Below are 17,269 nucleotides of genomic sequence, written 5' to 3' on the forward strand. Positions count from 1 at the left end.
CACAAACAGAGCTGCTATGAATATTTTTGTGCAAAGTGATGTTTTTACCCTTTTTCATGATCTCTTCAGTAGTGATATTGCTGGATCAAAAGGGACGCACATTTTTATTGCCCTTTGGGCGTAATTTGGATCTGCTTTCTTTGCTCTGCATCATTTCATATGTCTTCTTTCTGTTTTTTCCTGTGTTTCTTGCATTTCTCATTCCTTACAGTGCAACAATATTCCATTATATTAGAAAACCACTGTTAGTTCAACTATTCCTCAAAATTATAGGTACCCATTTTAATAATAGAGTCTAGAGAGCCTAGGTAGAATCTTAGGGTTTAAGGATAGCTTCCTCACAAATCTACAAGAGGCCACAATTCAAAAAGAAATAAAGATTTCTAGGAAGTGGGAGGTTTTGGAAGAACTTAAAAAAGTTTCATTCCTCACTTTTATCAAGTGTGAGTCCTGTGGACAAAACATTCATACCCCCCATATGGATAAGGAAAAAGAAATATTTTACAGGCCAACTAATAGATGCCCCCTTCTATCTTGCCATTCATAATAAAGTCTTCAGAAAGGAATTAGAGCTGAAAAGGATCTTAGAGATCATTTAGTCCAGCCTTTGCATTTTATAGATCAGGAAGGCCCAAAGAAGGGACATAACTTTTCAAGGTCATGTTATTAGTAAATGACAGAAGGGTTTGAATTCAGGTCCAGAGACTCTATTCTACTATGCTGACCTTTTTCTCTTTACAGGAGTACTTTATGTACTTTCTTTAGGGTTCTGCCTAATGGAGAAGCCTGGTACAAACTGCATAAAAACCATGTAGGACATGCTGAAAAAATTTACAAAATAAGTCATAGATCTTTTATTGGGTTTATAAGCTGGCCAATTTGACTTTTTGAATGCTTAGTGATACCTCTGGTAAAATATCCTGGGACAGGGAGAGGCATAAAACCTCATTTCCAATTTTGGTAACATCTTTGTTGGGAATGAATCACATGGAATTTTGGAATTATAGATCTGGAGTTGAAAGGAACTTTTTAGAAGTCTTCTAGTCCCATTTCTCCATTTTATATATGAGAAAATTGAGGCCCATAAAAATTGAAGCAGCATTTCCCCAAAGACACATAGACATTAAATAGCTAAGTTAGAATTTGACCCTACTTCAGAATCACAGAGTTGAAGTAAACCTCAATAACCATTTATAATCATCCCATACCTGAGAAAGAATGCTATTAATATTCTCAAATGATCCTCTAGTCTTGGAATACTTCCCTTGAGAGGAATGCCTACTACCTCCTGAGTTAGCCTATTTCATTTTGGGATAGTTCTGATAGCATTTTTTCCTTACCTTAAACCTAATTCTCTCTTTACAGTTTCCACCACTGCTCCTAGGATTGACTCTGGTGAAATTTTGGTATGGAATTGAATAGGAGGAAATGTGGTCTGGATAGTATTTGGAAACTATATACTGCTTTTATTGTCTCCCAAGTTCTCCCTGGAAAATTTTTTTTAATGTCAGTAGTCTTCTGGTGATTCTGTTAGGTTTGGTATTTTATATCTTGGAATGTCATACTTTTCCAAGATTAAAATTGTAGGTCATTTAAAAAGTGGACATGATGTTATTGAATTCCCTCAATATTCCTGAGGGGAAAAAAATCAGTTATATGTCATAAAGATTACCATTAAAGATGTCAGAGAGAGAGAGAGAGAGAGAGAGAGAGAGAGAGAGAGAGAGAGAGAACTGGTAATTGTCAGTTAATTGCCCAATCTTGATCCCAGAGAAAAAAGGAGGAAATATAGTTTAAGGGCTGGGTATGGAATGATGCATATACTGTCAGGGTTCATCAACTTTTTGTGATTGGTTTGTTCCAATTTTTCTTTGTTAGTAGAGTGGAAAGGTGCATGTTGGGTAATGATTCTGAACTTTAAACAAATATGTTATAATTGTTGATTAAGGTAAACTCACAGTAAAAAATTACCAACTTGTATAATGATTTAAAATTTAATATTGCATGTATTATCTCTTTTGATCCTTGCAATCCAATTTACAAACAGAAAAGGAGTAGAAGAGGTTTGCCTAGTGTTATATTTTAATTTTCCCATTATTATACAAGTATTAAATAATGTCCAGACAGAATTAGGTACTAGGTCTCTCCTAACTCCAGGTGTAGCCTTTTTGTCTCTCTTATTACTGCTCTCCCTCACTGCTCCTGGTGTTTCTTATCTGGTTCTTGATCATCATGAATCTTGCAGCACTCTTTGGGTTCAACTGCCTTACTCTACATTTCTGTGCCAGCACAGAAATACAGAATCTCAAAGTGAGATTTCAGACTCTTAGTAGAATGTAAACTTCTAGACTGCAGAAACTATTTTTTCTTTTGTCTTTGTATTCCCAGCACCTAGAAAGGTGCCTGATGAGCAGTATGATTTGTTGTTTAGTCATTTTCATGTTATCCAACTCTTTATGACCTTTGGGGATTTTCTTGGCAAAGATATTGCAGTAGTTTTTCATTTCCTTCTCCAGCTCATTTTACAAATGAGGAGACTGAAGCAAACAGGGTTAAGTGTCTTGCTAAGGGTCTTATACAGGTAGAAAATATCAGAGGCTGGATTTGAACTCATGTGTTCCTGACTCCAAACCTGTGCCACCTGACTGCCCCACATTTTGATTTAATAAATCCTTGTTAAACTAATTTAGATTGGATTAGTAGGGATCTTAAAACTATCTGGTCATTCTCTTAGACCATTACACATGAGGAAACTGGAAGCCCATGAGGTCAAGTGGTAATCCAGAACCTCAGTAAGGAATTGATAGAATTTAGATGAACAGCCAGTTTTCTGAGCCCAAATCCAGTTTTTGCTTCTGTATCTGGGAAAGGTGCAGGAGAGATAGAGAACAGTATTTGAAGTCAGCACAAGAGGGAGTTTCTGCCTTGACTCTGACATTGACTCTATTACTATGGACAAATTATGGAACCTTAGTTTCCATGTCTGTAAAGGAAGGAGAATAGTAACTATAGTACTTCCCTCTCAGAGATATTGTTTGTTCAATAATGTACTGAACTAATATAGACAGCTACTGTGACTTGTCACTGTTGTCCTCTGTGTTTTCATATCTCTATGCTTAGAACTCCTAGACTAACTACTAAATATTCTCCCCAATTCAGGTTCTCTCTAAGGGTAGCCTGGAGTGGAGGAGGAATCATAGTAAAGAAGCCAGGTCAGAGTGAGGGAAAACAAAGAGAGCTCTCAGAACCATCCTTGGGAGAGCTGGGCATTCCTGGGTCCTTCTGATCTGTGTTGATGGGAGTGGGAGCAAGGACTTAGATAACATTGATATAACTACATCTTTGCTGGGCATTGTGCTCATGTAATCCTCACAACAACCCTGTGAGATAAAAGTAACATTTCCTGGCTCTATTCATTGTTATTCCACAGTGCCTTGCAGGTCAGGGTGCTCCATAATCTCTGCCCACTCTATTTCACTATTTGTGTCTTACCCTTTTCCCAATGTAAAATTATCTTAGACCTGAGAAGGCTTGTCCTACATCTCTAGACCCAGGGCAACTCTAGAGAGACTTTCTTCTAATTAGAGACCTATATTCTGCAATTTTTCTGCTACAAAACTGAAATTGTTTGAAAACCTGACAATCTTAAATTCTCAAGGGAGTTCCCCACCCACTCACTCCTCACCCATTGCCTCCCAAGAAGAAGGAAAGCTTTTTAAGGTCAGGAACTATTTAATTTTTATCTAGCATATACCATAATCTCTTACATGTAATAGGTAATTAATAAAAGATTTTGTTTAATGGAAACTAATTGAATTCATACTTATAGGTTTACTTCTTTCTTTGCAGCTCTTGCTTGCCCACCTGTCTCCTGAATACCCTGATTGTGTCACCCTACAGGCCATGGAGAATGAGCTGCCAGCCCCACCCACATCTATCAGTGCCACCATTGCCAGCAGTGCCAGTGGGGTCAGTAGCAGCACCAGCAGTAGCAGCAATGGTGGAAACCGTTCTACTGGAACTGGGCCTCAGATTTCTGTGTACAGTGGAATTCCAGACCGGCAGACTGTACAGGTAATCCTTAAATTTTGGGGGTGTTTACCCTTCTTGGACACCAGGGCTAGGTTTTAAGACCCCAAAGGTAGAATCTAGAAAACTATTTCTTAATAGTCAAATTTATAGTCAAAATTATTAGTCTATAGGAATCCTCTAAAATTCAGGATTTGCTGCTTAAGAGTCTTGGAGTGATTAGGCTATTATAACTACAGATTTATAGACTTTACAATCCTTTAGTGAATGAATTTACCTTCATTCTGTCCTTGTATCCCTTCTACTTTTTCCCTTAAACTGTTCATCTCTTTTCAAACTCCCACCTTGCATTTCTCTCCCATCTACCTGCTCTGCTCTTATTTACATCCTGCATATTATTGCTGAATAAAATCACCTGCTGAGTCTACTAAGAAATTTTGTTATTCACTCTCAACTGGACAACATATTTCAAGGTTTACAAAATGAATGAAAGTAAGTTGAGTTTAGTAAGTATCGCCGACTTTTTCTAGGAGTCTGGCTAAGGACAGCTAAGCTTAACAAATCATCCCCAGTGGAAAACAAGGTCTCAAAGAGAAAAGGGAAGAGAGCAAAGGGAGAGTTGAACTTTAACGAAGGAAATTTGTAAGAGCAGAGCCCAATAAGAAACTGAACCCTGCCTGAGTCTCTGCCTAGCCCTGCTTTTTCAGAGTCCAGGCTCTGAAGCTGAAAATTCTTCAATTCAAAGGTTTTCAGCCACAGAAACTAATCTAGGAAGCTAGAAAAGACCTATCTGGCCTCTAGGGAAGGGAGGGCCCAGTGCCTAAGGGCTGCAATTCAGCCTGGGAATTTGACTGAGCTAAGGTCAGAGGCCCACTTAGGCCAAGGCCCATCTTGGGGCAGTATTTGCCAGGGGAGAGCTGCAGGTAAGTGACAAGAGATCAAGAAGGAGGGGGTGAGGATTCTGGGGTGTTGGGGGTGGAGGGAGAAAACTTAGAGCTTTGCTTTTTCTCAGAGAAAAGGCTGTGTGGGATGAGGTCAGAGGGCAGCTCTTCCTCACTGTCCAGAGGTCTTTTCTTAGCCATTCACATTGAGAAAGGAGAACTATTCTAAGAAAAGGGAAAGGGTTGGGGATTGTGTGTGTGTGTGGAGGTGGGGAGGAGAGCTTAAGTAAAGAACGAGAGAAAAGGAGGGAAGGACAGAAAGAAGGAAAAAGAAAAGGAAAGAAGATAGGCAGGCAGGAGGCCAGCTCCAACATCCCTTTCGAGCTGGGACTGTGAAGAGCCTCAGCCTGAGGAAGCAGAGCTGCAATCTATAAGGCCCAATACTGCTGTGTATATAGCCCAGGAGATCTTGCTTTCTGGGAAGCCACAGGCAGGCCTCTGGAAAGCATCAAGTCAGATCCAGCTACCTTTCTGAAATCCTGGTGTCTAAGAGGGTCTGTGTCCCCTGAGCTGCATTCAAGTGAGTCCTAGCCTGTGGCCTACCTCTCAAAAACTGGACGGGTACCCTGCTGACCTTTCCTCTCTACCTTTGCCTCAGATGCATTCTTCCTTTTAGTTCCCTGCCTCATTTGAGGTTGTTTCTTTACTCCCATCATCTTTTTTCTCTCTTTGCTCTCTACACTCCAGCCAATCTGGCCTACTTGACATTGCTGATCCCCCTATCTCCCCCGTGCCTTTGCATCACAGAGCTTCAGAGCTAGAAAGAATTTCGCCTACTCTGCAATCTAACTCATCCAAGAAGAAAAAACAAACCAATTAACAAGCATTTATTGAGTACCCTACTAAATACTATGTACTGTGCTAGGCTTTGTGGTCACAAGGAGCTTCACTTTTTCGCAGGTGAGACACTATGGTCCTGTATAAGTGTATACCAAATCAGTATAATTTTGAGAGGAGGCTCTAGCAACTGGAGGGCAGTGGTGAGGTTTCATGTCCAAGATGATTAAGATGATTTTTGAAGGAAATTAAGGATTCTAAGAGACAGAAGAGAAGGAAAAGATTTGAAATGCCAAACAGAAGAATTCATATTTGATTTTAGGATTAAGAAAAAATCACCAGAGTTTATTGGCCAGCCTTGTGCAGCTGGGTAGAGATGGATGGCAGAAAGGAGAACATGGAGGCAGGGAGCCCAGACTGGAAGACAAGGCAGTATAGTCCAATGGGGAAGGTGGGCAGGCTGTCCAAAGAAGGGGGTGGGCGCAATGTGTGTGGAGGTCTTGAGCACTCACGTGGTGCAATTTGATAGATATGAGGGGTAAGGGAGATTGAGGAGTTGAGGATACCAGGGTTCCTCAAAGCCTGAAAGAAAGAAAAATAAATGTTCCCTCCATAGAGACAGAGATGACCAGAAGAAGGGGATGGAAAGTAGTAAGTTCTGTTTGGACTACTTGAATCCATTTGAAAATATCCCAACCGGGGCGGCTAGATGGCTGAGTGGATAAAGCACCGGCCTTGGAGTCAGGAGTTACCTGGGTTCAAATCCGTCTCAGACACTTAATAATTACCTAGCTATGTGGCCTTGGGCAAGCCACTTAACCCCATTTGCCTTGCAAAAAAAAAAGAAAGAAAGGAAAAAAAAAAGAAAATACCCCAACCACAGCTGACCTGGAGATCAGGAAAAGGCTAAATTTGATTATGTAACTTAATATGAGATCAAGTATTTAAAAAGCTTAGCACCGGACCTAGCCCATAGTAGGTACTTAATTAATGCTTATTCTTTTCTTCCTCTATATGAACCTGGGAGGCATCTATAGAATTGATGATAAAAAAGACTAGTGGTCATCCTGCCCTTACTTGTACATCTTTATCCACTTACTTTTGAAGCAACTAGTTCCACTTTTGGAAAACTAATTGTTAGAATCAAAAGTTCAGATGCTTCTATTTATGTAACATAACTTAACTTTCTTCATCTTTAAAATGAAAGGGTTGTACTAGGTAATTTCTGAGACACCTTCCTAGAAGTCTGATAGTGACCACAGACTAAGAGAATGCTCGATATGGCCAACAGACCATTGTAGTCCTGCCTTTTATCACCAGGAGGCAGCAGCCCAAAGCAAAGAAGTTTCCTTTCTGGAAATGAAGATGAATGTAGCCTCTCAGTCTTAGTTCTGCTCCCCTCAGCTCCCCTCAGTTCCTCTAGTAGCCACATTCCTAAAAGCAAGGCTAGGTTTCCCTTCCTATTCAGACCCACTTGGATCACTTCTGTCTATTGCTTCTTTTTCACCAGACTCCTGATGGAAGGAGATAGAGGATAGAGAAGATAGAAAGGGCTAAGGGTCACAAACTGGATCCAGGTTAGAACCGAGGAATGCTGGCATCCAGCCTCATGCCCGGACCTGAACTAGCCCAGCTCTCAATTATTTATAGACACTTGAAGGATTCTAACTTTAGAACCAAAAGGGGCCCAACTACCTTCTCTATAGTGGATGGAATGGAAGCCCAGAGGAGTCCAGTGTCTTCACCCAAGGTTCAGCAGTCAGGAATTGAAAGAGATGAGTCGGTCAGAAGAACTTTCATTTAGTACTGACCATGTACCATACATAGTGGTTAACCCTTAAGGAACTCACAGTCTAATGGGGGGGGGAGACAAACAAACAAATATGTACACGCAAACCATGTATAGGATAAATAGGAAATAATGAGAGGGGAAAACTCTGGCCTTAAGAGGAGATGGGAGCCAGATCTTCCTGACTCCAAATCCATCCTTTAGTCACAATACTACTCTGTTTGCCAGTTGCCTTTCAAGTTTCCTAGGGGTCTGCCTGTGTTGGCCTATATTTCTAGCCATTGTGGAGACTGAAGTCTTAAGCTGAAAAGTTCCTAGGAGTACCTCATTGAGTAGGCTCCCTCTAGGGTAGTAGCCTTGGCCAGGTGGAAAAAGAAAAAGATCACCAAAAGGCATCATGATTAAAAGAAAGTTGGAGTCAGAAGAACTTTGATTTTGAGTCCTGCTTCGAATACTTATGTGTCAAAACAATTAACTTTTCTGAGCTTCAGTTTCCTTATCTACAAAATAGGAATAAAAATATTGATAGAGCTGTGGAAATGGAACCGTTCCTGGCCACCTGCATGTTTGCCTCATTTCAGGCCATTTCTCTTGATGATCCAGAGTATCTTCTTACCTTTGGGGTTCAAGTAGCTAGAGTAATTAATTAAGCAGTATCTCATTTTTCATGTACATCCATTGGATGTAAAGCATTTTATAAACCTTTAAAATCTATATAAATGTCAGCTGTCATTATCTGACTGAAGACAGGCAAGTTAGGAAAAAATGTCTTGATAGGGTAGGCTTTTGGACAGAATAAAATGAAATCTAATTGAGATAAATATAAAGTCTTACACTTTTCTTTCTTTATTAAAGATTTTATTTATTTTGAGATTTACAATTTTTCCCCCTAATCTTCCTTCCTCCCACCCCCCACAGAAAGCAATTTGTCAGTCTTTACATTGTTTCCATGGTATACATTTTTCCAAATTGAGTGTGATGAGAGAGAAATCATATTTTTAAGGAAGGAACATAAAACAAGATAAGACAATAAGATATCAATTTTTTTTTCTAAATTAAAGCTAATAGTCCTTGGTCTTTGTTAGAACTCTGCAGTTCTTTCTTTGGATACAGATGGTATTCTCCATTGCAGAGAGCCCCAAATTGTTCTTGATTGTTGCACTGATGGAATGAGCAAGTCCATCAAGGTTGATCATCACCCCCATGTTGCTGTTAGGGTGTACACTGTTTTTCTGGTTCTGCTCATCTCACTCAGCATCAGCTCATGCACATCCCTCCAGGCTTCCCTGAATTCCCATCCCTCCTGGTTTCTAATAGAACAATAGTGTTCCATGACATGCATGTACCACAGTTTGCTAAGCCATTCCCCAATTGAAGGACATTCACTTAATTTCCAATTCTTTGCCACCACAAATAAGGGCTGCTAGGAATATTTTTGTACAAGTGATGTTTTTACCCTTTTTCATCATCTCTTCAGGGTATAGACCCATTAGTGATATTGCTGGATCAAATGGTATGCACATTTTTGTTGCCCTTTGGGTGTAGTTACACTTTTATTTCAAACCTCAGATTCACACATCCCAAGATGAAAGAGATGTGATGACACAGCAGTTATGTGAAAAAGATCTCCATGATATGATGAGGCAGCCCAGAAGAGCAATACAGAGAAAGCAGGAATATAGTTGGTGGTATACTGTGCTGTAATGAAGCTTTTTTTTTTAGGTTTTTGCTAGGCAATGGGGTTAAGTGGCTTGCCCAAGGCCATACAGCTAGGTAATTATTAAGTGTCTGAGACCGGATTTGAACTCAGGTACTCTTGACTCCAGAGCCAGTGCTCTATTCACTGCACCACCTAGCTACACCTCTAATGAAGCTTTATTTGGAGTTGTGTGTTCAGTTCTGAGTGCCATAAATTAGAAGAATGTTGGCAGGCATCTGATGGAAGTTAGCCAGACAAGGGGAAATGCTTTGCATTCAAACTGTATGAGACTCAGCTGAAGGTATTGGGATTCTTGGCCAGGAGAAGGGAAGGTTTAGAAGGGAACTATCTTAAAGCCTCAAGAGGCCTGTCTGTTGCCAGAGGGCAGAATCATAACACTGGGAGAAATTGCAAAGAAAAGAAATAGCCAAAAAATAAAAAAATAAATTGCTCATTGGCAGGGTAGGAAACACTTCCTAACCTTATCTAAGAGTGCCTGGCCTGCCTTGGGAGGTAGCAGATTCCTTTCCATTGGAAACCTTCAAGAAAAGGGGGCATGACTGCATGTCAAAGATGTTGCAAATGAAATTATTTTTCAGGTTTAGGTTAGACTATTTGGCCACTGAACTCCTTTCCAAATCCAAAATCTTGTAATTAGTTTGAATAAGGTCAAGAGATGCCAGAGGAGGTGGAGGGAGCTTGTACCCCCCCTTCTCTGGGCCATCTTTTGGCATGGCCAGAAAACATGAGGCTTAGACCCATTTGCTACTCATTCTGCTGACTGGAGCAAACAGGTTTGTTTTCCTCCCCTGAGCCATCATTGGGCCTTCTCTTCTCTTCAGGTGATCCAGCAGGCCCTGCACCGGCAGCCTAGCACTGCGGCGCAGTACCTCCAGCAGATGTATGCAGCCCAACAGCAGCACCTCATGCTGCAGACAGCAGCACTCCAGCAGCAGCATCTCAGCAGCGCCCAGCTCCAGAGCCTGGCAGCCGTGCAGCAGGTGTGATGGGAACCCCCACCATACATGTGCACGGATGTGTGCACATGAGAGCCAGAGGGATCCCCCCCACCCAGCTGTGGAAATGGAACCATTCCTGGACACCTGCATGTTTGCCTCATTTCTGGCCATTTCTCTGGTGATCCAGAGTAACTTCTCAGCTTTGGGGTTCAAGTAGCTAGAATAATTAATTAAGCAGTATCTCATTTTCCAGAGGTTGGAGAGTATTGCTGTTTTGGAAGAGGAAGCAGAGGGCTTTGGATGGGAAGATGGGGAAAGTAGGAGGAATTTCTGAGCCTGGAGTGAATGTGGGAAGGTCTAGAACCCCAATGACAGTGGTGCTTTTTTATAGGCCAGTCTGGTGGCCAACAGACAAGGGACTCCCTCAGGCAACAATGGCTCTGCACAGTCCCCGGCCCAGTCACCGTCGGTAAGTAGAATGGGGAACAACTGAAAGTGGGTATTCACAATTCTGGGGATTATATAACTTCCATCCTGCTTCAATTGAACATCCATGCTTTCCTAGGTTTTATGTTGTGGGAAATCTTTACCCAGGTGAGATGAAGGGACAAAAACTGTCCCTGTCTCACTCTCATTGTAGAGGCATTCAAACCCCTCTTCCCTTGAGATCTTTGCTCCCCTGATTAGTCAAGAAAGTTTGCATGCTTCTCTCTATTTTCTTCTCCCTCCCTCCAAGAACTTGTGACAAGGTTATCTTCTTCCAGTAGCTGAGAATCCAAATCGGGAATAGGGAGGAATGATGGCCACCTGAGATCACAAGAGGGCCATATTTGGGTCTTATCCTCATAGTTGATCTCAAAAGAGTGGGCCTACTAAGGAAGCCAAAGGGGCTTTACCAAGGGATGGATGGGTGGACTAGTCCACTGAACTTACCATTTCTGCTGTTCATATCTCCTCAGATAAACCTAGCAGCCTCTCCAGCAGCAGCTCAGCTCATCAACCGTGCCCAAAGTGTCAATACAGCAGCAGCCTCGGGCATCGCCCAGCAGGCAGTGTTGTTGGGTAATACCTCGTCTCCAGCACTGACGGCCAGCCAGGCGCAGATGTATCTGAGGGCCCAGATGGTGAGCACTCTTGACTTGGGCACATGGCCCAACTCTTCCTTATAGATTTTAGAGTAGGGAACCCAGGAGAATTGAGAGAGATTCAAAGGGAAGCACAGAGACTGGAAGAAGGAAAGTTGAGAGTAAATGATGAAAATGAAACTGAGAGGGATCAGCAGATATGCAGGAAGAAAGGAACAGGCAGGTTAGGGGGTGGGATAAAGATGGGCAGAATTGTGGATCACCTTAGGACCTAAGCAGAGAGGGATAAATACACTATTGTTCCTGTCCCTTCCCTACTCTCCGAGAAGATAATAAGGCCATTCACCACCATGTTCAGGCCTCCTCTGTACCTTCTAGAACTTTGAAGAGAGTTCTGGACATGCTGAGGACCCACAATTCACCCATAGCATGGTGTACTTGAATGAACCTGAGTTCAACTTTTGCTTGCCCCCCCTCACTACCTGGGTTATTATACAAGTTTCTTCAGCTCTTAGGACCTTAGTTTTCTCCTCTGTAACTTGAAGGAGATCTCCAAGGCCTCTTCCAGCTCTCAATCCTTTGGTCTTACTTGATAGGCATATGTCACACAAAATAAAAAAGGAGGAGAAAGTTGTCCATATAATTATATGAAGATACATATGTAGGACCCATCACCACTGTAGAAACAAATAGGAATACCACAACTGCCTGAACATAACATTGATAAATATATATATATATATATATATATATATATATATATATATATACGTATATATATACGTATATATAGTTAGAGATGTCACCTTATGGAATATTTCATAATAACCAAACTATATGCAATGAACAGTTTTCAATATATAGAAACCTAGAGGAAGAAATGTGGAAACAGTATGAGGTAATATGTCAACCTCTCTGTGTCTCAGTTTCTTCATCTGCAAAATGGGAGGGGGGAGATGGACTTTCCAAGGACTTCCCCATTTCTAACTTGATGTTCTTTTAATCCCTGACTTTCTCCTGTATGCTATTGGAGTTCTCACTATGATGCTTTCATATGCCCCCAAAACCCTAAAACATATAGTCCATCTATACAATAATCCAGATACCACTAAATATTGAGGAATAATAGCAAAATAACTACTTATCCTAGAGTGTTTCTGTCCAAACTTATCCAAAAAATATTAAAAAAAGATAATAGTTTTTCAAAGTTTGCCAAATGCTTTTACATACATTATCTCATTTGGTCAGACAATAGTGGTAAAAGCCTTTCTAGTCACTTTGTGGTCCTTAACTATATTCTCCAACACTGCAGCCTCCACTCCTTGAAGGAGGGAATTTTCTTGCAAATTATAACACTAATCCTGAGGAAACTCCTTTGGTAAGGAAATCACTTTGGTACAGATTCACTCTCCCTGCAGAGGGCTGCAGCTGCTACATGGACTAGATCCTCTGGACCTATATAGGGCTGAGTGTAAGAAAGCAAAAGGTATCTCTTCCTGTGAGTTGGTGATCTATCTGACTAAGCTGATATAGGAGAGTAGGAGTCTTGTGTGGGACACTATTCCTTTATCCCCTCAGTTAATCTCTTCAGGCTGTCAGTGGTGAGACTTCATGGGAAGCCTTTCTTCCCAGTGAGAAAATGCAAGTCATTGAATGAGCCCCTTCCCCAGACTCTACACCTCAGATCCTCCACATGGAGAGGGTAGCACCTCCTCGTCTCTATTCTCAGTCCTCTGAGCTGACCAGAATAGCATTCCTTTGTTCTCTTCCATTCCTTTCTCAGATATGCCATAATAGTTGTGAACAAATCATTTGTACCATACAGAGAACTGCATTGTCCTCTGTCCAGAGGACGGGAGTAGTTTCCAGGCTCTTCCTCTCCCTGTGTCATCTAATTGATGACTTCACTTGAGAGAGTGACTGGGTCTTACTTCAATTTACCACCATTTTACCACCATTCTTAGCCAAAGCCCAGAACCAGGACCAAAGGCTTTTGGGGGTTGACTGAATTTTTACTATACATTGTGTTTATAACTTTATAGATGTGTTCACAAAGGGACACACACACACACATAACACACAAGTGTAGACATCCTCAAGGAACCATGTTCATAATCCTATAGAATTTGAGAGCTGGAAGAGACTCTTAACAAGCATCTAACCCCACCTAGACCTGATAAGGAATTCCTGAGTATGGCATCCCTGACCATATCCTGCCTCTGCCGGAATACCTCCAGTTTTTGGCAGCTCATTATAGCAAAAGGCATTCCATTTTTTTGGTGGAATTAATTGTAGGTAAGTTTTTACTAACATATCAAGCCAAAATCTGCCTTTTTGAAACTTCCACCTACTGCTCCCAATTCTTCATTCTGGAACTAAGAGGAAGCATAATTCCTCTTTCATGTGACAGTTCATCAAATTGGAACTAAAAGGAAGCTTAATTCCTCTTTCATGTGACTGATCATCAAATGCCTTAAAAGATGCCCTAATGATTCCCCCAGGCCTTCTTCAGGGACAGATATAGACATGAGCATACATAGGGGTGTCCCACCCAATAGAGCAAAACTAATCATAGACACATGAAGGAATGAGAGTAGGGAAATAATAAATGTCCTCAGAGAGAAAACAATAGGAGGAAGGAATGTTCTTTGTTATGTGTACAGAGGGTCACATAAACCACACGTGCGCGCGCACACACACACACACACACAGTGCCATAGTCTCAATCTCTCTAGTGTACAGTTAGTGTTTTCAGGTCCCTTGAAAGTGTCTAGCCACAATCAGATCAAGTATGTGTAGTTGATTTGATCAGTTCAGTAGAACAGAAAAGCTCTAGGTTGGTCTTCTAATACAGTTCAAAAGTGAGACAAACCTGGGGAATGTCCCTGGGCATGGGCAGGATGGGAGGGTCTGACCCAGCCTAGGATTATCCTTGATTCCTAGGAACTAAGGAAACTGATGGAAGCCAAGACTTCCCTGGGGAGAGTTCTCCCATGGTGAGCCTAGGATGAACCCAGAGAGCTTGGATCTGCCCCAGAGTAGCTCCTGCCAAGGCTGGACTAAAATTGCCCATTGGGCTCCCACCCTAGACCTTTACCCCTAGAGTCCCTCCTCTGTTGGAAACCTTCCACTTCTACTTTCTTGGCCTTCCCCATTTCTGCCTCCTGGACCAGACTATCCTCCTGCCTTGTGGCTGAGCCCACACTGGGCAGGTAAACGGCACCTCCTTTCCTGTGATTCCAGACCCAGCCAGGTAACCTGGTGCAGGTAACTAGGAGCCTAGGCGGCACTGTTCCTTTGTCCCCTCAGCTCATCTTCACGCCCACGGCCACCGTCACTACCGTGCAGCCTGAGCTCAGCACCGGCTCCCCTGCCCAGCCCCCCACCCCCAATCAGGTGAGGACTCCATGGACTGGGCCTGGGGGTGGGAAAGGGAGGGATAAATGACTCCTAGGGAGGTGGGCACCCCCAGAGAAGGGTACTGCTATTTGGGTTGACCTAGTGGAACTCCAGAATTTCTGGTAGGACAGGGTTCCCCAGGAAAGCAGGAAACAGAGCAGACAGGTTTCCAGCCCTGGGCCCCTTCACAGCTATGCTTCACTGCCTAAAACACCTCTGTAGGTGAGGAGCTTGGGAATAGCATGCTGAGGCAAGAGAGTAAGTAACTGCCATTGGTGTCCTCAGTACCCTAAAACCTCCCTAATATTTCCCCTTAGTGCCTTAGAACTCTGAAATTAACTGTCCCATTCCCCATTTCTCTTTTTTACCATCCCTTAAATGAGTTTTCACAGGAAGTCTTACTCAGTGGAAAAACTTTCTCTTGAGGACATTAATTTAACCTCGCAGAAAAGAATCTTCTATGAGACTCACAGACCCTAGCAAGGCCAGGAGTCCAAAGGTTCATCCTCATTCCAGGCCATTCTTTGGGCAGCAAGGAGACTGCTTAGTGGTGGGAGGCCGAGAAAAGAGTATGGATAGCAAGATGTATATCCTAAACCTGGCCAACCCCTTGTGTCCAGTAGAGGGCATCAAGAACCAGGTTAAATACGGATTTTTGATGCCTCAGCAAAGAAAGAACAAGGAAGGAAGGATTTACTCTAGGGGCAAAATAGCTGTATGCTTGGTTGCCCCAGCAGAACAGTAATTTGCCCCTTCTGTGCCTTAATCAGGGCAGGGGGAGGCCCTCGGCAGTTGTCTACTTCCCTTAGACTTTCTGCCTTAATGATCCAGCATCAGGGAAATTTGCTCAAATGCTTGGTAACAGTGATAGAGGATTGGTTGTGGAGGGACCCTGGGGATGTGCAGTGGGTCAAAGTCTGGCATACCTGGCCCATCCAGGGTTAATAGTCCCTTCCTAGAATTCATTTTCTGCTTTCATCCTTCTACACCCCATTTCAGATCTATCCTAGCTCCTGTTCCCCACTCCAACCCTAAGCACTGTCTGTCTGGCACCCCAGACTCCTACTGTATTCAGCTGCCCTGGATCAGTTCCTGGCCCCATTGCTTCCATAACTTCTTGGCACTGCTTGAAATCTATTGGCATTGCCTCTGCCTCCCATCCCCATTCCTATCCCCATCCCTACTTGGTTGGTGCTATCCCCAGACTCCCACAGACCCCTCTTTTCCAGGTACAGAACTTGACCCTCCGAACGCAGCAGACAGCAACCACAACAGCCTCGGGCCCCACCCCCACCCAGCCTGCACTGCCCAGCCTGAAACCCACCCCAGGCAGCAGCCAGCCTCTGCCCACCCCCTCACAGGGCAGAAGCACTGCTCAGGGCTCCCCAGCAGGTGCCAAGCCTGGCATAAGTGACAGTGTGGCTGAGCAACTCAAGAAAGGGGACAGCAGCAGTGGCAGTGTGCCAGGGAGCACTGAGGGCCGGGGGGGACTAAGCCGGATGGTGTCCCCTGTGGCCACACACCCCCTCATTGCACCAGGTAAGGCCCCAGACAGTATCTTGCTCCAGAAGATCCCAAAGCACTACAGGGTTGGCAGAACATTTCCTTACTGCTTTTCTCCATGGAGACCCTGGACTCAACCCATCTAGAGGAAGAGGATAGCCAGTTTTCTTTCTATTTCCCTGGCCCAGGTCTATTGTCCTCTGGTTTTATTCAGTGCTTCTAGCTAGGCAGAGAAGATAGTATAAGCTGGAGGGAGAAGAAAGTCTGCTGTTCCTTCTACACAGTACCCACCATGAAGAGAAGCTTCAAGTTTTGGCTCTGCCCCTTGCCTGGGACCCCCTGGGGAAGGTGGGGCTCTCTGTTACCAAAAAGCAAAAGGAGAGTCAGAGAACCTTAGAGGGAGAGCAGTCCTTTGGCACAGAGAGAGGGATAGTAGAAGGTAGAAGAAGAAGCTTGGACTGGTCATCCCAGCTCTGATCCTTTAGAGTTATATGTTCTTTTTTTTTTTGCAAGGCAAACGGGGTTAAGTGGCTTGCCCAAGGCCACACAGCTAGGTAATTACTAAGTGTCTGAGACCAGATTTGAACCCAGGTACTCCTGACTCCAAAGCCGGTGCTTTATCGACTACACCACCTAGCTGCCCCTCCTTTAGAGTTATATGAATGATGACAAATTGCTTTGTCTTCTAAGTTTCAGTTTTCTCCTTTGTAAAATGGGAAGAATTATGATTTTGTACTATTTATCTCATGAGATTTTTGGGAGAAGTACTTTACAAACTTGACTAAGAGACAAAAACTATACAGTCAGAAGGGATTGTAGGCAGATGTGGTACAGTAAGAAAAATCATTGAATTCTGGCCCTGCTGTTTAATACTTATATAATTTTGGGCAATTAATTTATCTCTCTGGACCCCAGTTTTCTCAGTTGCAAAATGAAGAAACTAAATCAACTGATCTCTTAAATCTCTTCACTTCAATTCAACAAGATTTCTAAAGTAATAGCTTTGGGGCAAGTGCAGGGTATAGAAAGATAAGAATGAATACAGTCACTACCCTCAAGGAGCTTACATTTAAAGGGCAAGAACAATA

At 42.8% G+C, this 17,269-nt stretch overlaps 1 protein-coding gene across 14 annotated transcripts in view; it reads left to right on the plus strand.

Moving 5' to 3' along the window:
- The window catches only part of PHC2 (polyhomeotic homolog 2), a 145,837-nt gene that overhangs the window by 73,193 nt on the left and 55,375 nt on the right, over positions 1-17,269 (plus strand). For 7 of the 14 annotated variants that reach the window (XM_074217840.1, XM_074217842.1, XM_074217841.1 and 4 more), the window contains 6 exons: positions 3,850-4,074; positions 10,078-10,236; positions 10,586-10,663; positions 11,154-11,318; positions 14,523-14,675; positions 15,908-16,217. In XM_074217840.1, coding sequence (XP_074073941.1) covers positions 3,850-4,074; positions 10,078-10,236; positions 10,586-10,663; positions 11,154-11,318; positions 14,523-14,675; positions 15,908-16,217 — 1,090 coding nt within the window. The remainder of the gene's footprint in view (positions 1-3,849; positions 4,075-10,077; positions 10,237-10,585; positions 10,664-11,153; positions 11,319-14,522; positions 14,676-15,907; positions 16,218-17,269) is intronic. The other 7 variants (XM_074217845.1, XM_074217846.1, XM_074217851.1 and 4 more) reach the window with 2 other exon arrangements.

This window comes from Macrotis lagotis, chromosome 1, assembly GCF_037893015.1.
Source record: "Macrotis lagotis isolate mMagLag1 chromosome 1, bilby.v1.9.chrom.fasta, whole genome shotgun sequence".
Taxonomy (NCBI): domain Eukaryota; kingdom Metazoa; phylum Chordata; class Mammalia; order Peramelemorphia; family Peramelidae; genus Macrotis; species Macrotis lagotis.